Source organism: Gopherus evgoodei, chromosome 6, assembly GCF_007399415.2.
Source record: "Gopherus evgoodei ecotype Sinaloan lineage chromosome 6, rGopEvg1_v1.p, whole genome shotgun sequence".
NCBI classification, from domain to species: Eukaryota; Metazoa; Chordata; order Testudines; family Testudinidae; genus Gopherus; species Gopherus evgoodei.
Genome location: NC_044327.1, coordinates 75,483,887 through 75,509,460, shown reverse-complemented (window position 1 = coordinate 75,509,460; position 25,574 = coordinate 75,483,887). Strand labels below are relative to the sequence as shown.

Here is a 25,574-nt window from a genome sequence, read left to right as displayed (position 1 = left end):
AGACAATCCAGGAAGTTTTTGGAGAGTGTTGTGGACAACTTCCTGTGCAAGTGCTGGAGGAACCAACTAGAGGCCGTGTGCCTCTTGACCTGTTGCTCACAAACAGGGAAGAATTGCTAGGGGAAGCAGAAGTGGGTGGCAACCTGGGCAGCAGTGATTATGAGTTGGTCGAGTTCAGGATCCTGACAACAAGAAGAAAGGAGAGCCACAGAATATGGATTCTGGACTTCAGAAAAGCAGACTGATTCCCTCAGGGAAATGATAGGCAGGATCCCCTGGGAGGCTAATATGATGGAGAAAGAAGTCCAGGAGAGCTGGCTGTATTTTAAAGAAGCCTTATTGAGGGCACAGGAACAAACCATCCCAATGTGCAGAAAGAATAACAAATATGGCATGTGACCAGCTTGGCTTAACAGAAAAATCTTTGGTGAACTTAAACACAGAAAGGAAGCTTACAAGAAGTGGAAACTTGGAGAGATGACTATGGAAGAGTATAAAAATATTGCTTGAACATGCATGGGTGTAATCAGGAAGACCAAAGCACAACTGGAGTTGCAGCTAGCAAGGGGTGTAAAGGCTAACAAAAAGGGTTTTGTGCAGCAACAAGAAGGTGGTCAGGGAAAGTGCAGGACCCTTACTGAATGGGGGAGGCAACCTAGTGACAGATGATGTGGAAAAAGCTCAAGTACTCAGTGCTCTTTTGCCTTTGTCTTCACAGACAAGGTCAGCTCCCAGACTGCTGCACTGGGCAACATAGTATGGGGAGGAGGCGAGCAGCCCTCACTGGTGAAAGAATAGGTTAAGGACTATTTAGAAAAGCTGAGCATGCACAAGTCCATGGGTCTGGATCTAATGCATCCCAGGCTGCTGAGGCAGTTGGCTGATGTGATTGCAGAGCCATTGGCCATTATCTTTGAAAACTTGTGGCAATCAGGGGAGGTCCTGAATGATTGGAAAAAATGAAAATATAATGCCCATCTTTAAAAAATGGAAGAAGGAGAATCTGTGGAACTACAGACTAGTCAGCCTCACCTCAGTCCCTGGAAAAATCATGGAGAAGGTCCTCAAGGAATCAGTTTTGCAGCACTTGGAGAGGAAGGTGATCAGAAACAGTCAATGTGGATTCACCAAGGGCAAGTCATGCCTGGTCACCCTGATTGCCTTCTATGATGAGATAACTGGCTCTGTGGATATGGGGAAAGTGGTGAACATGATATACCTTGACTTTAGGAAAGCTTTTGATACAGTCTCCCACAGTATTCTTGGCAGCAAGTTTAAAAAGTATGGATTGGATGAATGGACGATAGGGTAGATAGAAAGCTGGCTAGAGCGTCAGACTCAATGGGAAGTGATCAATGGCTTGATATCTAGTTTGCAGACAGTATCAAACAGAGTGCCCAAAGGGTCTGTCCTGGGGCCGGTTTTGTTCAACATCTTCATTAATGATCTGGAGGATGGGATGGATTGAACACTCAGCAAGTTCACGGGTGACACTAAGCTAGAGCAAGAGGTAGATATGCTGGAGGGTAGGGATAGGGTCCAGAGTGACCTAGACAAATTGGAGGATTGGGCCAAAAGAAATCTGATGAGATTCAACAAGAAGAAGTGCAGAGTCCTGCACTTACAACAGAAGAATCCCATGCACTGCTACAGGCTGTGGACCGACTGGCTAAGCAGCAGTTCTGCAGAAAAGGACCCGGAGATTACCGTGGATGAGAAGCTGGATATGAGTCAGTGTGCCCTTGTTGCTAAGAAGGCTAATGGCATATTGGGCTGCATTATAGGAGCATTGCCGGAAGATCGAGGGAAGTGATTACTCCCCTCTGTTCAGCACTAGTGAGGCCACATCTGGAGTATTGTGTCCAGTTTTGAGTCCCCCACTACAGAAAGGATGTGGACAAATTGGAGAGAGTCCAGCGGAGGGCAATAAAAATTATTACGGGGCTGGGGCACATGACTTATGAGCAGCGGCGGCTCCAGGCACCAGTGCTCCAAGTGCCTGGGGCGGCAAGCTGCGGCGGGCACCCTGCCGGTCCCTGCGAGGGCAGCAGTCAGGCAGCCTTCAGCAGCTTGCCTGCAGGAGGTCCACTGGTCCCGTGGATTTGGCGACAATTCGGCAGCAGGTACGTCGAAGCTGCAGGACTGGCGGACCTCCCATAGGCAAACCACCAAAGGTGGCCTGCCTGCCGTGCTTGGGGTGGCAAAAAAGCTCCAGCCGCCCCTGCTTATGAGGAGAAGCTGAGGGAACAGGGCTTATTTAGTCTGCAGAAGAGAAGAGTGAGGGGGTATTTGATAGCAGCCTTCAACTTCCATAGAGGATGGATCTAGACTGTTCTCAGTGATACCAGATGACATAAAAAGTAGTAATGGTCTCAAATTGCAGTGGGGGAGGTTTATGTTGGATATTAGGAAAAACTTTTTCACTCAGAGAGTGGTGAAGCACTGGAATGGGTTACCTAGGGAGTGGTGGAAACTCCTTCCTTAGAGGTTTTTAAGGTCAGCCTTGATGAAGCCCTATCTGGGATAATTTAGTTGGGGCTGGTCCTGCTTTGAGCAGGGGGTTGGACTAGATGACCTCTTGAGGTCTCTTCCAACCCTAATCTTCTATGATCTGTACCTCAGTTCAACTTCTCTCCTGTTTCACCACAGCAATGTGACACCCTCTACCCCCCGCTGCAATCCTCATTGAACACTTGTGTTACTACTTGGCCTGACACCTGTACCGCTGCAAGAGAACAGATGCTCCCTGTGCTCTCTCCCCAAATCCAGGGCATCCTCCCACAAAAAGCATGCGAGATCCTTTAACATTATTCTGCAGAATCCTTATCAATGACTTTCAGCATAAGACAAATACAACAGCTCATTTTCCTGTACACTTCCTTATCTGAATAGGCATGTTGGTTACCTAGAAACAAGAGTAAACACAAGTGTTTCAGCAACAGTGATCCAAGAGACTCAGGGAACTTGTGACTCCTGTGTCTTTTGCAAGTCCAACAGTCTTTTCTGATTTTATTTTCATTTCAAAATACTGTGTGTGCTCCAAGAAATGTGCAGAATTGTAGAGAGTTTACCAGCAGGTATTCCTGGGTAGTTTTCCATTTTTCTGAGCTGCCCAGACAACTTGCAAATGGACTGAGGATGGTATGGGGAATTTGTGTTTGGGAGAGGTTAGCTGTTTCCTTGACAACAGCATTTGGGGCTCCCATGCACAGTTGGACTGAGACAATTAATGGGAACGACTTAAAGAGTTAAAAGAAGAACAAAGAAAATGTCAGCTTAAGGTAAAGTATGATATCTACACAGAGAATGTATTCTCAATGCTGGACTCACTGGCCCTCCAAAGGCTTACAGTAGCTAACATCAAATAGGACAATTACAGTGTTTTTCAGTGTCCATCTGGTAGAAAGTTGTTTGGTTATCTTGGTGAATGTCTATAACAAAGTCAAAGTATGCTATTCTAATATCCTGCTAATATTTTTTCACATTATTTTTCCTTCTTTATAAGAGAATTTATCTTGTCTGTATTATGGTTATATGTATGCAGTACTATTTCATTTATTTCTTACAGAAATCATTAGCGAAAACTTGTTTCTCATCATACAGTCATAGCATTTCTATTAAGTCATATGCACAGTAAATAAGGTGACAGTGCAAACAATTAACTGCAAACAAGCAGATGTGGTATATAGCTATCTGCTACAATATGATTTAATATCTAGTAACATTAGAAAAAGGGGTTTGCATTCAAAATACTCTTGGGAATCCATCTATTCTGGGACTCTGATGACAGGGCTGCAGTGTGTGCAACCTCATTGACTGTGATAAAATTGCATCTGGATTTACTGAGCAGAATTTGTCCTGTGTGTGTTTGTGTGCACACACGTGCACGTCTTTTAATTATTACTAGGCATCTTCACCAGTTGCATTACTCTTCTCTTTTCCCTATGACCTGTGTTGGTTCATATCAGCCAATGGTTTCTGCTTTTACCTTATTTAATCACTCATTCGTATTCTTTAAAAATGACTACAGTAGAACCTCAGAGTTGTGAACACTTCAGAAATGGAGGTTGTTCGTAACTCTGAACAAAACATTATGGTTCTTTCAAAAGTTTACAACTGAACATTGACTTAATACAACTTTGAAACTGTACTATGCAAAAGAAATGCTGATTTTAACCATCTTAATTTAAATGAAACAAGCACAGAAATGGTTTCCTTACCTGGTCAAATCTTTTTTTAAAAAAAACCCTTTCCCTTTTTTGTGGTTTATGTTTAACACAGTACTGTACTGTATTTGCTTTTTGTGGGTGTCTGCTGCTTCCTGATTGCATACTTCCAGTTCCAAATGAGTTGTGTGGTTGATCAGTCAGTTCATAACTCTGGTGTTCATAACTGAGGTTCTACTGTACTAGTGCTTGTGAAAGATGCTGGATTGACAGCCATAGAAACTGAGGACCTGAAGACTGGAAACCAAGAAGTGCAAGTTTTTCAGCACAACTCCAACAATGTGTCTGAAATCTGCTCAGGAGAGCTCTTTCCTTTGTCTCTTTGCTGCCTTACAGTGTGTGTGTACTATATACGGAGAGGATAAAGTTACATAAAGGTAAAGTTCAATTCATCTGCATTTGAAACTGAATGTCTTTCTTAAATATAGATAACAAATTGTTGTGTTTGCTACTATAGCAGAAAAGAATAATTCCCTCCACTGCCACAATTAGTGAGTGGCTTGTTATGCAGAAAGTCACACTAGATGATCACAATGGTCCCATGGATTTTAAGGCCAGCGAAGCCAAAGCATCAAGCTCCAAGGAGGTGAAGTGCAGGGCATTCGGGCTGGGGAGGTAAAACCCATTCCCCTTGCTGTCCTGGAACTTGGGGTAGAACACTGGCTGCAGTCTCTCTGTGTTGTTTGCATAGTATGATGGTGGACCCACAGAGGAATCCCATGGCCTCTGTCCTAGATTGTCTTTGGCCTTCTCCTAATGTAACGCTCTAGGCAGCCCTTGGTGAAGCTATCACAGAAACCACTCCTGCAGCATACATGGAACTTGGAGGCACACTGGAGTGGATGCTCCATCAATTTCTCCACAGATAGTCCCAACCTGGGATTTAAGTGTTGTGGAAAGTCTTGCACTAGCTCTCCCCAACACAGGTTACATTTTAGCATAGGTGCTTGCCACAGTTAATTACCCCTACCCCTAAGGGGCTAGTTCATTCTATACACATGAACTCAATGGAATTCCATGTGAGCAGCTTTCTTTCTTTTCTACGGAAAGAGACAAAAAAATTATATACACCTCTACCCTGATATAATGCTGTCCTTGGGAGCCAAAAAAATCTTACCGCATTATAGGTGAAACCACATTATAATGAACTTGTTTTGATCCACCAGAGCGTGCAGCCTCCTCCCCCCCCGCCCCCGAGCGCTGCTTTACCACATTATATCCAAATTCGTGTTATATCAGGTCGCATTATATCAGGGTAGAGCTGTATATAGTTCGAAACTATTGGTTCAGTCTGGATTTAGTTGTTATTTTTCCTAAAATTCTGTTTGTGTCTAAGAGCTGTTCTGTTTCTATTTGAGAAACACAGTTAAAGAGTAATGGAATAAGCACTAAATAAAGCTGAATTCACCTCCTCACAAAAATACAGCTATATCACAGGGTATTTATGAACAGCTCATTTTAAGGAGGTGCAATGTACTATCTGAAGGAATTCAGCCCATCAGTGAGATCTGGTTCATGGGCATGTAATGCAATCCAATTGGTTAAAAATTCTGTAACTGGTCTTATGCTCTACTACTCACTGAACTGCAGAGTTTCAACTATGTCCCACAGAACTGGAAAAATGACATCACAGCATCTCCAGGGAAACAGATGCTAATTCTAAGCATCTTTTAGAATGGGGGCAACTGCCCTAGCATTTAATGCAAAGCAGGACACCCACTGGTTGATGAACAGACATGCTTCTCTTCCTGAGTCTGAGGTAGAACAGGAAGTCCTTTATTTATTCATTTCCTGATATTTGAGGGATTAAATTTATAATCTTTAGCTCTTTATTTTAATGTAGCCTTTGCATGGAATTATATGTATCTTATTTGTTCACTCTTGTAATAAATGCTTACTAACAAAAGAGTGTTTTCCTTCTCTTATAATTCTATGACTGGTTTATGATCCCATTTTTATTTATGTATAGCCCTTTATGGTGATGTTTAGCACCAACAATGAGCTTAATGCTATACAATGCGCAAAAGTAGAGACAGCTCATAGATCATATGTAAGAACTAAGAATAAACCACTTCACAAATTTTCACTTCCTTTATATGTTGTTAGTTATAAGGAACAATCATTTTAGGAGAGAGTAAGTGTTAACGTGAATACCCAGGATACATGCCAGTACTATATCAATATAGAGGCATCAGGTAGCTCTAACCCCTTTATCCAGATAAGACAGTCATTAGCTGTTGGCAGTGAAAACAAATTCAATTTGACTATCGAGAAGTATTCATGTATTCTCTTGTTAGTCGCCTTTGGGTCTAGAGGATTCACTCTCACCAGGTCACAATTGTGAAAGGTAGGGCCATACTCTCTTCTCTGTCTGAACTCCACTCAGCTCAAGGCAATGTGTAGGAGAGTGTGGTGTCAAGACTCTGATTATTGTGGTCTTTTGATTAACTCAATGATAACGTGTATTAACAGCCAAGGTATTTGTTGTTAAAGATTACATAACTCTTACCCAACAGAAACCAGAGCCTGTTGTTCACTGTGACCTACAGTTCATGCACAGTCCCTGTACAGAAAGTCACAGCTACACTCTATATCCTTACACAATAACAGCTATTCCACACATTCTCTCATCCTATGGACTATGCCCATCTATACTACACCTGACTTTGGTGCAAGTAGGCTGCTCTAACTTGCACTACTGGTCACTGAGGGACCAGAGGCTAGTGAAGGATCATGATAGAGCTGAGCTCTGCCATGTCCCCTTCTTGACTTGCTCCGACATGCCCCTTCTTCTGGGACAGGGGTGCAGGAGTTGACGTTGGTGCAGGAGCTGGCTCTCCTGACTTCGTGTCTGGGTTCCCCTTAGCTAGGGGAATTATCTGCTGATCAGATACAGTAAAAGTCCTGCATTTTGCTCTCCCTGAATGGAAATCAGAAACTGCTCAATATTCTTCTGATTCTGCTATAGCTTCTGGAATGTTTGCTGGTCTATGAAATCCATACTTATGTATGAAGCCCTGTCCTGTAAATATGGACTGTATAAATTGTAAGCTCATTTGAGTTACATGCATGGAAATCACAAATAAACACTTTAACCTTTGCTTTAGGTAAGATTTTCTTCAAGCAAAAATGTCAGAGAACTCCACTGAGTTGGTTAACTACCCTGACAAGTAAGTCTGCAATTACTTAAAATCACAACTGTTACCACAACTTGAATGGAAGTTTATTCCATTCATGTGCTTATTTAATGGATTGAAGAGATCCAGACATAAGCACTGTTCACTCTGTTGTACTTACTACCACTGCTGTGGTGAACAGAGAACAATGTAGATTTATTGGTACATACTTGCTAATTGTGATTGGTGCTCTACATCAGCGGTACTTAATCTGGGGGCAACCTATGCTGGAATTTGAATTGAAGAAAGGAAGAGAACCATTGCTCTGTATGGCTCAGGTTCTATTGCATGTATTGCCTGTACTATATCATACCATTTTCTTCAGAATGGAATAAAAATCACTCAACTGGTTGCTTCCATGGTCCATATCTCTCCACAAGAGCTGACTTGCCATGCCCTTTTGAAAGTAAGGTATATTAGACTTCATAATAGAATTCTGAATATGGGAATAAATGGAAGATATCATAAAATCATAGAAGTGTAGGACTGGAAGGGACCTCATGAAGTCAGAGTCCAGCCCTCTGGTCTGAGGCAGGTCCAAGTAAACCTAGACCATCCATGCTAGGTTTGTCTCACCTACTTTTAAACCTTCCAATGAAAAGGATTCCACAACCTCCCTTGGAAGTCTATTCCACAGTGTAACTATCCTTATAGTAAGACAACTTTCCTAATATTTAACATAAATCTTTCTTGCTGTTACTCCACCTCCAGTGGACACACAGAATAATTGATTACTATTTTCTTTATAACAGCCTGTGACAGGGCCACTCATCTCATGTGAATGCCCCTGCTGACTGAGTGTGTCTGCACCTGCACTCTCTCAGCTTTGCTTCACTTGCGGTGATCCCTGTTGATAGTTAAAGTTTTTGAGCAAGTTTTCAGTGAGAGCTGAGTCACGCCCAGTCTGTAGGTATACAAAACAAAACAGTTCAGATAAATACTGGCTCTCTTTGAGGTCTTCTGACACCTTCTCTAGGATTAGGCCACTCCACCTGTGGCTGGGGGAGAGGAGTGGGAGGGGAGAAGAGGGGGACCCAGGCCTGCCCCCTACTCCGGGTCCCAACCTAGCTGCTTCCTTTTAACTTGCTGCTGCATTTCTCTGGGCCACTTCCCTTCTTAGACCCAGCATTTTCAGCTTCACCCTTACCTCAGGGCTGAAGGCTTGCTTGAGTCCCAGTCATCAGCCAGGAGCACCTTCTTTGCACCTCTGTCCAGGTACTGCAACTCCTGCACCTAGCCAGGAGCATCATCCTTGCTCCCCTGGCTCCAGCTAGCAACTGATCTGCTCTATCCAGCAGCTCCTTTTACATGAACCTGCTGAGCTCCGATTGGCAGCTTCCCTGCAGCTTCTCTAGGCAGCCTGGAGGACCCACTTCTATTGCTCTTTCCTGGGCATGGTGTGGTAGGACCACAAGGCCTCCAGCTGAGGGCCTCAAAGGATCTGATACACCTCATCATACAGTCCTTAACATATATGAAGAGTTTTATCAGGTTCACACTCAGTCTTCTTCTTTCAAGACTAAACATGCCCAATTTAACCTTTCCTCTTAGGTTAAATTATCTCAACCTTTTATCATTTTTATTGGTCTCCTCTGAACTGTCTCTAATTTGTCCACATCTTTCCTAAAACGTGGCACCCAGAATTGAACACAACACTCCAGCTGAGCCTCACTAATGCCGAGAAGAGTGGGACAACTCCCTTTGTGTCATACTTGCAACACTCCTGTTAACACACTCCAATGATATTAGCCTTTTTCTCAACAGCCCCATATTGCACTTTTTTCTCAATTGTACCAAGAAGGCCTCCTTTGCTTTTCTCCTCAGAAGCTACAAACAGTGTAATAATTACCCATGGGTGCAAGTTACCACCAAGCCCTTTCTAAGCAAGCACATTTATTCTTAAGGTGAAACCATTACAGAAAAAACATTAAAACAGAAATGTCTACATGCATGCTAATAAACTTACCAGGGATCACCGGCAGATCCAACAAGAGTTCTGGCAGTTGAGCAGTCCCTCAAACTCCACGAAGGAGTTTTTTTCTCTGGTCACAAGTTCACAACAGTTGTTAGCTTAGAACAAGCACACCCATGAATCCGTGAGTCGCATCTTTATACAATTTGGATCTTTGATCTGCATTGATCAAGAATAGGTAGTCAGCCAGACAATGTTTAAAATAATCCTTTGAAGCTCAAAACGCTTCCCAATGTTTACATTGACAGTTTTCCTGCTAGATAAGTTATGCACAATCCCAAAATAATACATACGCTTTTCATTTTTAATATCTAAACTCCTAAAACTCAAACTTAATTCAATAAGGTTTAGTGTAATTCAATCAAGTTTATCTAGAATACTGCAGGAAGTTGCCATAGGTGGCACATCAGCCAGCAGAACTAGATTGGAGTAAGGAGGAGTAAAGGGAAAGCAAAAATCACTGCTGAAATCACTGCTGTGAACTTTCCTGGAAGCATTGTGCCTGTCCCATAAATGATTCTGTGCACACTTGATTGTGCACAATGATTGCTGCATAATCCCTCCTCCTCTAGCGTATAACAGGAAATGGTCCTTGAACCTCAGAACAGAGCTGGAGCCATTTAAAGATTAATTGAAATGAAGTAATCATTGCTGACATGAAGTAAATGCAAGACTGAATCAAAAGTACAAATTACAGGATTTCTCATAAAAAACTATTTTCAGGATACAAGGTCATTGGCAAACTGCCATTAGGTTATCATTTAAATTCTACCTCGATATAGATTTCAAAAAGCCAAATGGGATAAATGATTTACGATTTCTCCATGTTAATGAATTCAGTCATGCAACAATTGAGTGACAGTTACTATTTTCAGACTTGATAAGGAATATTTTTTATTTTTTAAGCATTGTACTAAGTCTCCTTTTTAGCCTTGTACTGCATATTTTGCACTCTAATAGTACCAATAAATGTGTTAAGTAGGCTGGCCCTGAGGTCAGTGAGCCACCCTCTGATGAAAGATTATGGTTCAGTTTCCAGGCTCAGCTTTGCCTTCACAAGTGCAGAGAGTAGAGTTTAAACAAAATATAAATTTTCTACTCACACAAAACCAAACACCTTGCCCTGCCCTGTGCCATGCCCCTCCTTCGAGGGCCGCCCCCTTCATCCCCTCCTCTCTCTTGCTTACTCTTTCCACCCTCACTCACTGCCTCATTTTCACAGGGCTGGATCAGGGGGCTGGTGTGTGTGTGTGCTCAGGCACCAGGATAGGGCCACAGGCTCTGGGGTGGGGCCAGAAATGAGGTCAGGGTGCAGGAGAGGGCTCTGGGCTGAGGCAGTGAGTTGGGATGCGATGAGGGCTGGGGGTGTGGCCTCTGGGGTGTGGCCAGGGATGAGGGGTTTGTGGTTGAGGAGGGGTTTCTGAGCTGGGATATGGAGCCAAGGGGTTTGGAGTAGGGGAGGAGCTCAGGGCTGAGGCAGTGGATTGGGCTGGCGGTGTGGATTCTGGGATGGGGCCAGAGATGAGGGGTAAGGGAAGGGGCTCCAGGCTGGGACAGGGGTTGGGGTGCAGGGGGATGAGGGCTCCGGCTGGGGGTGCAGACTCTGGGGTGGGGCTTAGGATGAGGGGTTTGACGTGCAGGATGGTGATCCGGGCTGGGTTGGAGTGGTTTGGAGAGCAGGAGGGGAATCAGGGCTAGGGCAGGGGGTTGGAGTGTGGGAGGGGTATGGGCTCTGGGATGGGGCTGGGGATGAAGGGGTTGGGTGCAGAAGGGTGCTCCAGGCTGGGACTGAGTGGTTTGGAGGGCAGGAGGGGGATCAGGGCTGGGGCAGGGGGTTGGAGCGTGGGAAGGGGTCAGTGGTGCAGGCTCTGGGTGGTGCTTCCCTCAGGCAGCTCCCAGAAGCAGCAGCTCCTACGCAGAGGTGTGGTCAGGGGATCTACACGCTGCCCCATCTGCAAGTGCCACCCCTGAAGCTCCCATTGGCTCAGAACCGTCGCCAATGGGACCTGTGGAACTGGCGCTTGGGGTGGGGGCAGCGCGTGGAGCCACCTGGCAGCACCTACATGTAAGAGCCAGATGGGGGAGCCTGCCTTAGCCCAGTTGTGCTGCCGACCAGACTTTTAATGGCCCAGTCAGCAGTGCTGACTGGAGCTGCCAGGGTCCCTTTTGACTGGCATTCCAGCCAAAAACCAGATACCTGGCAGCCCTGGCAGATAGGTACAATTTTCAGTCTCCCATCCCGGTGCCTGCAAAGCAGCTGGGCTGGAAGAGGAATTCACTTATGTGGAAAGGCAGCAGTGGTCCTCGCAATGCCCTTCCAAGTAGAATGTCCACCACAGAGCTGCACTGCCTGAATCATTCAAGCCCTGTGTCCCATCATCGAGGATTGCAGAGTTTGGAGCACTGTTTCCATAAGATGCTGAAGCCTATGGCAGAGAGAATCCAAAGCTCTGCAGTTTCCCAGCACTCAGCCAGCAGGAAATCATTGTGATTCCAGGTTTTAATGAGGATTAAACTAGACAAAAAGAAAGATGGAATAATTGGAAAATCAAATGTTATGTGGTACTGTTAATTATGCCAGTTTGGGGAACAAGGCAATCGATGGTCCATGTACATAAAGTGTTTTATGGTTGGATATCAAATGTGTTCTCCCCATCAATTGTTTAGCCAGTAAATGTTAAGAGGTTCCCTTCAAATCATATCTTTCATTGCTTTCTTTTTAATATACAGCAAAATGAGGAAGTATTTGCTTCTAGACTGAACATTCAAGGTTCATAGGAGTTGAATATAAGGAACGTTTATTGCTCATGATTGTGAAGTACCATCATGCTAAATTATTCTTTTTTGCAGAAATGAGAGAAGGTCTTGAAGTAATGGAAAATTGATTAACTACCTCTAGTATTACATCCATAAATATTCCTCTCATGAATTTACTTGATGTGTTCTTGTGTTAATTTTTTCTTCAAACTTGGTTGCCTGAAGTTAGAATTGTCAGAATTCTAGAATTGCATCATAATTGACTGTTGTGGAAATTATTACAATGTCACTGAAGAATAATTTTTAGTTCAGATAGAAAATAAGTAGCAGGAGCAGATGAATTATAATGAAACAAAAATCTTGTTTTCATGCTAATAAAGGAAGAAATTCAGAATATAACATATTAGCAGAATTGTTCCCAACAGAAAATGTCTCGGTTTTCCCATTGTTTTTCTTAAAGGTATTCTGTTTGACAGGTTAGGGCAATGGTCACTAATTACCCAGGTAAACCCTGAGGTTCTGCTCTCCCACCCCCAACCCCATCTTCCAAAGAAGCTATGTGATCTTAAATGATCAGTTTTGTTTGGGATCACAGACATGTACATTTTGGCATCTGTACCCCTTCAGTGACATCATGACTATGATGCCAGAGAGGGAGGGGCAACACTGGGAGATCTAGTGCTTTCTAGAGATCTCTCAGATTCCTAATTAATGTAGGGAGAACAGTATAGCTGATCCTCTGACATCTTTCCTCTATCACCTAATTTTACTGTCCCAGTCTCCTCCTGATCCCTCAGGGAGGAGTATATTTCTTTTATAATAAATATAATTTTTCACTAGCCTATGCCTTTGTACCTAGAGTGCATTCCTGAATTCGTACATCCAAGTTGATCATGCAATTTGCTGTTTCTTGCTCTTTGAACCAGTTAAACAAGGTGATGCTGGTAGGCAGAGGAAAGATTTTGAAGAGCTTGCAGCTACAGTACAGTCTGTTTGATCAATTCACTCCATGGTCTAGGAGTTCTCGTGGATTCCTCACCTATGCTGAGCTCTCACACAGAAAGCATTACGCATAGATGCTATTGCCATCTCTGCTTGACTAGGAGGCTCTCTCCCATCCTGGCAGGTGAAGACTTGGCCTCAGTTATTCATGCCTTTGTCACCTTGTGGCTGGATCACAGCAATGCAGTGTCCTGGGCATGAAGCCTTCAGCATTTAGGAAACTCATACTAATCCAGAATGCTGCAGTGCATCTCCTCAGCAAAACAGGCTGCCACAAGCACCTCAGAGCTTTCCCACAGAATTTCAAGCCTAGTTCAAAGTTTCACATCATATCTTCAAAGTGCTCCATGACTTGGGCCCAAGATACTTAAAAGATGCCAAAAGCTCTGTGATTGGAGGCTGTGGTTGACAATTCCATTCCCTGCTCAAACAGAACAAGTCAGTGGAATATGGCACTGCCTGAGGAGAGCAAAGTGAAAGAGTCTAATGTTTTCTGAAGGCCTCAAGCTTCTTGCAGGATCAGGCCCTTAATGAAGGATGTCAAACAGCAATCCTGATAGAGGAGGGAAGTAGATTTTCTTTGTGTGTTATAATGCTGGGTCATGGCTTGTTCTTTTGCAGCGTTTCAGCCATCTACCCAGCATGGTTCTAGTGTGCAATACTACATAATTAGTAACGGCAGAATAATACTGATATGGTTCAGGAGTGAGCTCTACATTTCACCTTTCTCTGGCTCCCAATGGTCACCTCTTTCAAGTGACTGGCCTACATTTGCACTTCACCCAGCATGGAATCCCATATTTCACCCCACTTTTAGGCATCTGCACCCCAGTTTACCAACCCTTAGTACTTGGACAATACCATCTAGCTTTGATCCATTTACTTCTCTCCAGGAGCTGTGACCAGTTTGAGAATGCAGCTTGCTCAAAACAAAGTGTTATTTATCCACAGGGTATAACAAGCAGAGAAAAGAGGGCTATGACAACAAAAGCATAAATACACATTGTCTTATCTAAACTTAGCATTTGTTCCTCCCTTCATTTTCTGGGGATCAAGTTCCAGCCAGCTTTTCTGCAGGCTGTCTCCCCTGACTCATCAGAAGCTCATTTTAAACTGCTTCCAGACTCTGTTTTACAGTTCCCACACAAAAATCTCTTGGGATTCAAGCAGGGGTCCTTCTTACCACCCTCCCTACCCTCACAGAACCTGTCAGGTCCCAGTTCTACATTAGAGGAGATAAATGTCAAATTATCACCTCAGTTGTATGTTTGACTATTGGTAGTCAGGGCTGTCTCTAGTCATTAGCTTTTGGTTCCAGTAATCCCAAGTTAACCAAGACTAATTTAACTTTTCATTAGCTGTTAGCCAGCAACTCAACCATGAAGTCCAGAGATATATACATAGAATTCATAAAATTACTAAAGATCTTTCACATTCCTCAGATACCATAGTGCAACAGCTACCCATTATAAAATAAATAAATAAATAATAATAAAACTAGCTCTTACATCGTGCATTCTGTCCAAAGTGCTTTACAAAGGAAGTTAGGAACATTATCCCCCACGTTACAACTAGAAAAACTGAGTCACAGAGTAGGGAAGTGACTTATCCTAGGCCACCCAGCAGCAGAGCAGAGAATAGAATAAACATTTCCCTGTATAGTTCAAGTCTTAGTTAAAAGATATCTGTAACTTGTATTGCTTCCAATCCATCATCTGACTCCTACTGGGGTGGGGACAAAATGGAAATCTCTGTGTAAAAAAATATGAAATGGAAAAAGAGCCTTGGGTTTTCAATTTGTCATATTGAGGAATTCCCACCAGACTCTTGGCAAATGACTAGATAAGTCAACAGAAAGGTAGGTAAATGAAATAATAAAGCTCCAAATATCAAATAATTAATGTCTAATTAGCAAACTCTCTGAGATTTAGTAAGTGGAACCCTAAATCTTCTCTAGTCAAACAGCTAATATGTCAACAGGCTTTATTAGAGTTTCATTTTCATAAATTAGCAGGAGCCATTTTCTTTGTTAAACAAGATGGTATGTAGGAAAGAGCAATGTATTTATAGAACTAAATAAGATTTTAAATAAGTCTGACCTATACTGAACGATTCTCAATCAGCCTTCTGTGACTTAGGTTCAGCAGTCACTGATAAAGCACAGCATACACAATCTCAAGAGGTCATTTGATATTTAAAGTTTACAAAGCAGTGACTGACAATAAGTGTTTACTTCCAGTGCCGTTTCATGGCTAGCAATGGTTGTGTTTATTTTTGAATCATAATTGCACAGCTAAATGCAAAATAGCTTTTGGTACACACAGCCCAGGAGCCAGTTGCAGACTATCTTTATAGTCCATATGGTTATAAAATTTGTTGTGGATTATCCTTAGGCACACATCAATCAGTAAACTGTCATCTTTGCATTTTCTATATTGATTGAGCAGGACAGTTGAACTTTCTTATCCTCTTCTTTCTTTAAGTTATTTTTATAGCAGGACATTTATTTATAGCAATCTAAAAGCAAAGATCACAATAAGGAAAAATGAATCTGATTTCTTTCCAGATTACTATCTGGGTATTTTTATTTACTATTAAATTAGAGTTTTCATCTTAAACCATGTTCTAGGGTACATACTGTGCCTATGCCATTGTGGTTAAATTAAGAGATACATGATACAAGTAGTCTTTTGGATGAGATGTAAATCCAAGGTTCTGACCCACTTGCAGTAATTAAAGATCCCATTGGACCTTTTACAAGAATAAGAGTGTCTGGAAAAATGCTAGATTGGGCTTATCTATGAGTCCATTTCAAATGGATATGATATTCTTCCTCCCTTCCAGCTCTAGACAGCTGAATAGTTTTGCTGCATGCTCCTAAATATCTGGTTCATTCCACCCCACAGATGGTTGCATTTCAGTGTGTGCAATGAAATTATTATTCTGGCCATAGTCTTGTGTTCCCATATCCACAAGCAGATGAGCCCTGAGTGGCAGCAGAATTAGCACAGTTCTTCTGTGCAGAGGAATCTAAGGTAGGGAGGCGGAAAGCCTGAGAAAGGTGGCCAGACTCCAATCATTGTACCCCATAGAGCTGTGTTCTGTGGGGATCAGGACACCATCTGCAGAAGCATCAAAATAGTTTTGTGTGTGTGTGTGTGTGTGAGAGAATAGACAGAGGTATAGCTTATACACACACAAAAATCTTCCATCCCTGTGCAAAGCCCAAGTACTAATTCTTTGTGTGGGAGCTCTTCACAGGCCAGGGAATGGAATCTTCCTCACAGGTGACTCTAAAGCAGTTGCATGTGTGGAGATTAGTAGTGGACCCACATAGGAGCTCAGATACCATGATGATGGACCCAGTATAAAAACCTTTAGGTAACAATGACATCAAAATCATTATGCAATATGGTCCCCATTTTTCACTATGACAGTAAATGAGAATTGTAAACAAGCCAGGCCTCTAAAATGAATAAACTTCTTGTACATGTAGAGGTCATTAGAGAAGCAGACTTGATATCAGAATCTGCCCATCGAAAGGTAAATGAAGCCTTGATCCAAGGCCAAGTTTTATTTGGATTGATTTTCTTTAGCTAACAAAAGAGACATTAACTAAAACAAGTACAAATTGTGCAAGTCCAGAAGAGCTACCATTTCTGACCACGCTATGCATTATAGAACAGTTCTGCATTAAAACTACATTGTTTCACTGATGTTCTGTTTGGCTTTATGCAACTGTGTGAGTAAAGTTAAGATGAGATATTAAATTACTCACGGGACTGGTAATGGGACATAAGGAGTTTTGTGTCCAGGTTCCCATTTCAAACCCAGTCAACATCAGTAATTACTAGAAATGTTTTCCATTTGAAGGCTGTAAGGGAGTCTTATGTGAAAAGAGTTTGGGATTTCAGTCCAGTTTCCCATGGAGAAGTGTCAGTATTAACCAAACACTCACCATCACAATTGACATCAATTACCCTACAGAGGGTGCAAGGGCTGAACTACCTTCTCAAAGGAAGAGATGGTCACTCCAGGTGAGGGATGAGGCATAACGACAGGACAGAGAGAGACAGCTTGCACAGCTACTGCCCAAGCTGTACTTGTTCTGCAGATAAACAGCAGACTCCAGTCTTCAGGGCTGTCAGACTGGCATTTTTAAAAATAAAAACATTATGATACAGTGTTTGAAGGGCTATCTCCCTAGCAGTTAGCATACCTGACTTCCGGCCCCTGGCTTCTCTGACGATGCAGCAGGGGTGCCTAATTCCTGACCTTAGGCTGGGAATCTTCTGGCCTCCACTTGAATCTGGGCCTCAGCCCTTAAGGGGGTACAGTAGGGAGACCCCGGCCTTCTCTCTCAACCTTGTCCTAGCCCAGGGCCCCATGGGAAGCAATGCCAGGAGGATCCTCTGAATAGAGAATTCAAGTCCACTGCTCTAGGCTACTTCCTACCTATGTCCCTACACCTTGGGGCATAGCCCCTATCATCCTGTCTGTAGTGGCTCAACTTGAGTAGTGCCCCCTCATGGAGCTTTTGCTGCATCCTGCCACAGCCTCAGGTCCTCTGGGTAGGGTGGATGTAAGCCCCACAATGTCCTCAAAGTCAAAATAGTAAAGTTCACTCACTGCTGGGTGTTCCCCAGTCTCAACAGTCTCTCCCAGTCAGGAGTGCTTCTCCCCCAGCAGCTGTCCTGTCTGTCAGGTTTGTAGTGATGGTGCCCCTCCAGCAGAGAGGCAGGAATATCTCCTGCCTCTTCACCAGTCAGCCCTGAACTGAGCCAGCTTCTCTCCTTTCCTTCCCCCTCCAGGCCTGGCACTGGCTGCAGGTGTAGCAAGATGGGGCTATCTGAGCCTATAGGCTCTCTTTAACCTCTTTTCTACTGGTGTGAGGTTTCTCTGATCCATCACACACATTTACAAGAAAAATGTGAAATTATGCCATGCCTTGTATTTCTGTAACCTGTTCAGTAGAGATGTTCCTTCTGGTCTTCATTGGTAGCACCCAGGAGCCCAAGTGATGGACCATGACCCCATTGTACCAGGCATTATACATCCTTTGAGCCCCATATGCAGTCCATAACATCCTCTCTATCATAGTCTTCTCACTTTTCATGAAAAGCCTTATCTTCTAACCAAATAGAAGTTTTGCCATTGCCTTCAGTGGAATTTGGACTGGACACCCAGAGAAGATGTATTATTTTGTCCAAGGTCCACATATATGCGTTATTTTGCTAGACTGTGATTTATGTGTCCATGGGCATTCATGGGACTAACTCCTCCATTTTCACACACCTGCACAAGGCTTTGTCGTGTGAAGGCATTCTGATTGTTTGCATTGAATGGCTGGTTGGGATATACAAATTATTACTGTTATTCATTATTTGTATTACAGTAGCATCTTACAGGCCTCAGTTAATCTGAGCCTGCTGTGCTACAAGCTTGTGACAATCAGGGTCCAGATATCTTGAAGTAGAACAAGGGATTTGAACCCCAAAGAATAAGCAGTTGAATTGACTGATTGTATACAATGTTATTGTGCAATAAAAACATGTTGACTAAGGTCTTTTACGAAAGCTTGTAATGTTCTAAACTCTAATAATCAGAGGATTTGATGTATATGTGTATATAGAGAACTGTGCTCTGTGACAAAGTTCCTCCTCTACCTTGGTGGGTCCTGCGCTCACTGGCAGATTTGCTCACCTCAGTGATCTTCCCCACAGTCTGATCAGCTCCTCCTGTGTCTGATCAGGAGTTGGGAGGTTTGGGGGGAACCCAGGCCCGTCCTCTACTCCAGGTTCCAGTCCAGAGCCCTGTGGATTGCAGTTGTCTATAGTGCCTCTTGTAACAGCTGAATGACAGCTACAATTCCCTGGGCTAGTTCTCCATGGCCTCCTCCAAACACCTTCTTCATCCTCAACACAGGACCTTCCTCCTGGTGTCTGATAACACTTGTACTCCGTAGTCCTCCAGCAGCACAGCCTCTCACTCTCAGTTCCTTGTGCCTCTTGCTCCCAGCTCTTCACACACACTTCCTCTCCTCTGGCTCCTTCTCGCCTGACTGTGGTGAGATCCTTTTTAAACCCAGGTGCCCTGATTAGCCTGCCTTGATTGGCTGCAGGTGTTCTAATCAGCCTGTCTGCCTTAATTGGTTCTAGGAGGTTCCTGATTACTCTAGTGCATCCCCTCTCTCTGGTCACTCAGGGAACAGAAAACTACTCATCCAGTGACCAGTATATTTGCCCTCTACCAGACTCCTGTACCCCACTGGTCTGGGTCTGTCACAGCTCATAAAGCTTTGACTGCACCTCACAACAGGACAGTGAGCGATCAGACAAGTAGAGACACCTCCCAGGCCAGTTGTTTGCATGAAACCACTTCAAATACCCATCCATTGTCCAGCCCAAGAAAGGACATCCATGACCCTCTAAAGTTATGGAAAGTCACAGACAGCCCATTTCCAAGAGGGGAAAAAACAAAAGGGACAAAAGCCTTTAAAAAACAGACTTGTGTCTGTGGTTTGACATCCAGAAACTTAGGGACAGTCACTTGGCAGATGCTGTACATGAAATGCTGAGCCTCCCTATGGGTATGCTGGGAAACTGTTCAAAAGCAATGGGTAACTTGTATTAGAAAAAAGATTTTATCTCATATAGAAGTGTAAAGTCTGAGGTTATGTCTAGAATCTCTGAACCTCTGGCTTTTCTATTAAATAAATTTTTGTTTGTTTTTACCCCAGGCAGGTCTCTATTGTGAAAACTGTGTGGAGTGTCCCCCCAAAACTGAAGTGGTGATGGGGGGGCAGGTTTCACACACTGGGGGTGATGAACCAGAGGGGGAACAGTCAGGGTGTGTGATAGTTAAGAACTTAAGAAGGACAGATTTAGGGAGACTCAGGACTTCTTGGTGTCACCCTGCAAAGAGTAAACTAAACTGATAAGAGCATGGGTGAGACCTTGTGCTTGTCAGGTCTCCCCTGGTGTCAAGGAATGAAACCAGAGCTACTCAACACAAAGGGACCTAAGATTACTGGACTGGCAGTGACAGAACCTCTTATTGGTCTAGGTGATCCCCAAAGCATCACAATTCTGTACAAACAGCCCATGGGCTGCAAGCAGCCCGCGAAGCTATTTCCTGCAGCCCGCCATAGTCACTGACTCCTCCCCCCGCTCCCCTTCCCAGCGTGATGTGTCCCCACTCCTATGCCTACACACCAGCACTTCCCACCACCAAACAGCTGTTTGGCAGTGCTTTAGAGTTTCCAGGAGGGAGGGGAGAGGGGCAGGGATGTGGCAAGCTCAAGGGAGGAGGCGGATAAGAGGTGGGGCCAGGGCGGGGATTTGGGGAAGGGGTTAGAATAGGGACAGGGAGGGGGAGCATGAGCTATATGCTATTCTGATTTATGCATCATCAACAGAACTTTTGACTATGACTCTAATCCAACCCACATTGAAGTCAATGCCATTCTTTCCATTGATTTCAATGGGAGTTAGACAAGGCCCTAGATTCCAGTTGCAGAATATAATACTGGTGAAGAAGCATAAGTGAGAGAGAACACTGCTGGACTGAAATTACAAGGTACATTTGCAGACCTGTGTAAAGGGGTCCACTCACCCTCCTTGTGGGTACTCCATCCTTTTAAGCTTCTTGTAAGAATCCCTAATCCAGGACAGAACCTCTCCTCCTAACCTCCTCCTTGTCTCTAGCCAACTCCCTTTCACTCTAGGGACTGGTTGTAGACCTCCACCCTGCAGCCTCCTTCCTGCTGTCACTTCCTGGCTTTATCATCCTAGCCCAAATCTTCCCCCTGCTGGGCTTCATCTTCCATTAGTTTTTATCAATCCCTGGCTTCCCTCCAGGCAGCAGCGTATTATTGCCTAGGCCAACAAGGCCTAGATCTAGGAGGACAAATTTGCAGGGGCAGCAAATTTGCTCGCACCCCCTCCCCAACTCCACCCCTTCCTCAAATCCCCAGCCCGCCTCCTCCCTCAGGTGTGCCGCGCTTCCCTCCTTCCTCCTCTCTCCAAGGCTTGCTGTGCGAAAGTGCTGGGAGGGAGGGAGATGCGAGTAGTGGCGCGCTCGGAGGAGGTGGAGCAGAGGTCAGCTGGGACCCCCGGGCGCGGGGAGTAACCTGGGGGGGCAGAAACCGCTCCCTGACCCAGCTCACCTCCGCTCCACTGCCACCATCCCCCAAGCGCACCACAACTCCCCCCTCCCTCCCAGGCTTGCCGCGGGGGAGCGGAGGTGAGCTGGCATGGACGGGCAGCAATTTTTTTAGGTCCCAGGGGCAGCAAATTTGTTAATCTGCCACTGCCTCCAGGTGCAACATTTAAGGTTAATTGGCCCTTTCTGGCCCACATTTACCCACTCAGGGCTTGTGTGGTGTAGTAAGTGAAGGCCCTGATAAAGGCCCAGTATGAGGCCTGAGGCCTGAACTAAAGTAATGGTCAAGACTTTGCTAACATAAAGCAAAGTCGCGTCACGTCGGGGTCACCAGTGTTGTCAGAGATGTTGTTGTCAGATGCTACCGGTGTGGTGCTTTGCTCTGCTCTCTCCTTGTTGGTATCACTCGGCTGCGTGCGTGTGTTCCCTCTGTGTGCTGCCCCAGCTCTGCGCAGATAGCTGACACAGCAGACCCGAAGAGAACCCCCAATGACCACAGAGTCTAGTAAGGTACGAAGGCACGTCAGCCAGGTTTATTGCGCTCGGACACAATTGCAGTTCCTCTGAGATTGTTACTCTACAGGGCATACTACGAGAAAGTGCCTCTTGGCAATAGACTCGGCTCAGTTAGTGGCGGGACTTTCTACTGCCCCCTAGGCCGGACAAAGACATTGCCCCAGGGATGCATTCTTATACACAGGTACAAACAAGTTACACATCACTCCTGACGTATTGAGGTACAACCCTTCCACGTAACCAGGTACAACCCCTCTACGTAGTAAGGTGCCGCCTCTCACCTTGTACATGTTGGTTCGATCAAAACAACTCTATCCATCATATTACCCTTTTGCCCCCGTCATTGGGATGGGTCGGCCTGTTCCTTGTTATCTGTGTGGAATGTGCAAGTATGTGAATGTTCTGATCTCTACTGTTCAGTACCTTTTAGGTACGTATCTTCTTGCAGCATCAGCCCTTTCCTTGCCAGCTTCTGTGAGCAGGGCCTGCCTCTGGCTCACAGCTTCACTTTGCTTTATGTTAGCAAAGTCTTGACCATTACTTTAGTTCAGGCCTCAGGCCTCATACTGGGCCTTTATCAGGGCCTTCACTTACTACATGTGGGATGGACACCCCATTACAGGCTGAAAGAATTTTTTTTAACTCATGCAATTAACAAATTAACGCTGCCAGCTAAGTGGCCAAAAATAAATGACTGTCAAAATTAGCATTGACCCACCGCCATTACATTCTTGTTGCTCTATGACTGTAGGTATTTATGTTCAGTCAATCTATAGAGTGCTGCTAATAGATAAGGCCCTATCAAATTCACGGTCCATTTTGGTCAATTTCATGGTCATAGGATTTTAACAATCGTAAATTTAATGATTTCAGCTATTTAAATCTGATTTTTCACTGTGTTGTAATTGTAGGGATCCTGACCCAAAAAGGAGTTGTGGGGGGATTGCAAAGTTATTGTGTGTGTGTCGGGGGGGGGGGGAGTAATGGTTGCGATATTACTACCCTTACCTCTGTGCTGCTGCTGGCAGTGGTGCCGAAGTAAGGGTGGCATGGTATGGTATTGCCACCCTTACTTCTGTGCTGCTGCTGGTGGAGTGTTGCCTTCAGAGCTGGACACCTGGCCAACAGCCGCCACTCTCTGGCTGCCCAGCTCTGAAGGCAGCGCAGAAGTAAGGGTGGCAATACTGTGACTCCCTTAAGATAACCTTGCAACCTCCCTGCAACTCCCTTTTGGGTCAGGACCCCCAATTTGAGAAACACTGATCTCCCCTATGAAATCTGTATAGTACACAAAAGCACACAAAAGCACACAAAAGACCAGATTTCATAGGGGGAGACCAGATTTCAGAGTCTGTGATGTGTTTTTCATGGCTGTGAATTTAGTAGGGTCCCACTAATAGATTAATCTGCTTGTTTAAAAGGTTTATCAGCTAGTCACATTACTCCATCATCTAGGCAGATTTCCGTGAATTATTATTATCATGGAGCCTGTATATAGGGTGACCAGATCGCAGGTGTGAAAAATCGGGACAGGGGTGGGAGGTAATAGGCACCTATATAAGAAAAAGCCCTGAATATCGGGACTGTCCCTATAAAATTAGGACATCTGGTCACCCTAGTTGTATAATACAGAACCAGGGCAAGAAAAAGAGAAACTGTTATTATTCCAGTACACTTGATGTCAAATTTTGACCTTACTGTAAATATTGTAATATGAAAGTGTAACATGCAGCACATTTCAAACCTAATATACACTGGCCAGTCTTCAGCCTCATTCAGACATTACCCTGTAATGTGTTTTTCTGCACAGGGGCCAAGCTTTTCTTCCTGCAATTCCTATGATTCCTGGAAACAGAGTGAATCTTCTAGAAAACCGGTTGTCCAGTCAGGAGAGGACCACAGCTGTTCTCCTAGATCAGGCATTTCGAATCAAAGATGACATTGTTTCTTATCTTAAAGGAAGTAAGGGCCATCAACAGGGGGAGACAACAGCACGACAACTGCTGGAAAACCACATACAGACTATTACAAGCATAGTTAAGAAGCTCAGCCATGATATAGAGGTAGGTCTGCATTTGTTCTTGGAGCTGGTGGGATTAGTTGCATCTCTACTTTCCTATGATTCGGGCAGGACCAATATATTTTTCAACTATAGAAAGATACTTAATATTGTATAAGCAGCTAATACTAATATATCTTTGCTCTCCCTGGGAGGCCAGCTACCCACTTCTGCCCCAAATTATTGAGCATAGTACAGTTCTCAGAGGCTTCTTGGCCTTCTCAAAAGGTTAGATTTTCTCCTGTGGCTAAGATCTACGTCAGCAGGGACATCAGGGAGCTAATTACAGTTCCCTGATCTGCCTATGCAAGGGGCATTTACAACTGCCCATATACAGACAGATTCAGGCCCCATTTTGTTTCCAGTGGCACAAATGGCCTGGGAAAGGGAGAGAATTTGGCTCAAAGATTCTGCTCACTAGAAGTTGGAACATGCTTGGACTTGTTAAAAACACACGGAGACATAAAATATTGGTTGACCTGGTGAACAGAGAAACCCATAGTTGTTTAGGGCTTTGTCATGGGGTGAATTTCTAAAGATTTGTATCCAAACTCTTTAGGGCTGAATATCTTCCAGGATCAAGTTTTTCATCAGATTTCTAATCTGTCATTATTTCAGCTGGACCAGGGACAGGGGCAACTCTAGGGATTTTGCCACCCCAAGCACTGCAGGCAGGCTGCCTCCAGCGGTTTGCCTGCGGAGAGTCCGCTGGTCCTGCAGACCAGCGGACCCTCCACAGGCACGACTGCGGGAGGTCCGCCGAAGCCGCGGGACCAGTGGACCCTCCGCAGGCAAACCGCCGGAGGCAGCCTGCCTGACGCCCCTGCGGCGCCGGCAGAGTGCCCCCCACGGCTTGCCGTCCCAAACACACGCTTGGCATGCTGGGGTCTGGAGCCGACCCTGACCAGGGAACACCCTCTCTCGCCCTTTAGGGGTGCTTGCAGTTCCATGTGAAACCAGGAAATGCAAAAGCTTGTGAAAGTAAAAATAAAACAGTTAATAGAGCTTGACACTGTGGTAATTAAATTAGAAGACTGAGAATTTAAACTATTGAACCCTCAAGAAATGCTAACAATAAAGTTCTCAGTGGCACTCACCAGAAATATGGATGATTGATAGCAACTCCAAGATTAATTGTACTGAAATTGTCACTTAAAATTCCTCTGTTCCACACTTCAGTGCTTGAATTTGGTCTCCAGATTTGCTGCAGCCTTAGCTGCCCAGCTTCCCAGCACACCAAGACAACAGTGCCATGGGGAGCCCTTGAAGCACTGGTGCCTTAACTTAAGGGCACTTGACTCCTTCAGTGCCACTGCCTCAGCAATCCTGCACCCCAGGCAGCTGTGCTGGAATAGGCCAGTATCTCTGCACCAGAGCACTAGAATTTGAAGGGTTCCCTGGCATTGCTGCCTCCGCTCCGTGGAGCAGTAAAGCAACAGAGGCCTTCGACAGGGCCCTTCAAGCCTTGGTGCAGAGCTCCCTCACATCCCAGGCCACCTGGATAGCACCCATCCCTCCCATGCAGGCATCTGCAACCAAATCACTCATCTTCCATCCCATAACTCCTATATGCTCACTGACCCACCTTCATTTCCCCTGGTGCACCGCAGAAATTGTACTGAGACAATCCCTGACCCAAAGAGCTTACAATTTATTTGTTCTGTTTATAAAGTGCCTAGCAAAAGGGGGACCTGGTCCACAAT

At 44.6% G+C, this 25,574-nt stretch overlaps 1 protein-coding gene across 1 annotated transcript in view; it reads left to right on the top strand.

The window, feature by feature from the left end:
• The first annotated feature begins 2,933 nt into the window (after positions 1-2,933).
• FAM81B (family with sequence similarity 81 member B) overlaps positions 2,934-25,574 on the top strand; it is a 59,970-nt gene continuing 37,329 nt past the window's right edge. The window contains exons 1-3 of the mRNA XM_030567730.1: positions 2,934-3,281; positions 7,334-7,396; positions 23,623-23,875. Coding sequence (XP_030423590.1) covers positions 7,356-7,396; positions 23,623-23,875 — 294 coding nt within the window. The 5' untranslated portion in view covers positions 2,934-3,281; positions 7,334-7,355. The remainder of the gene's footprint in view (positions 3,282-7,333; positions 7,397-23,622; positions 23,876-25,574) is intronic.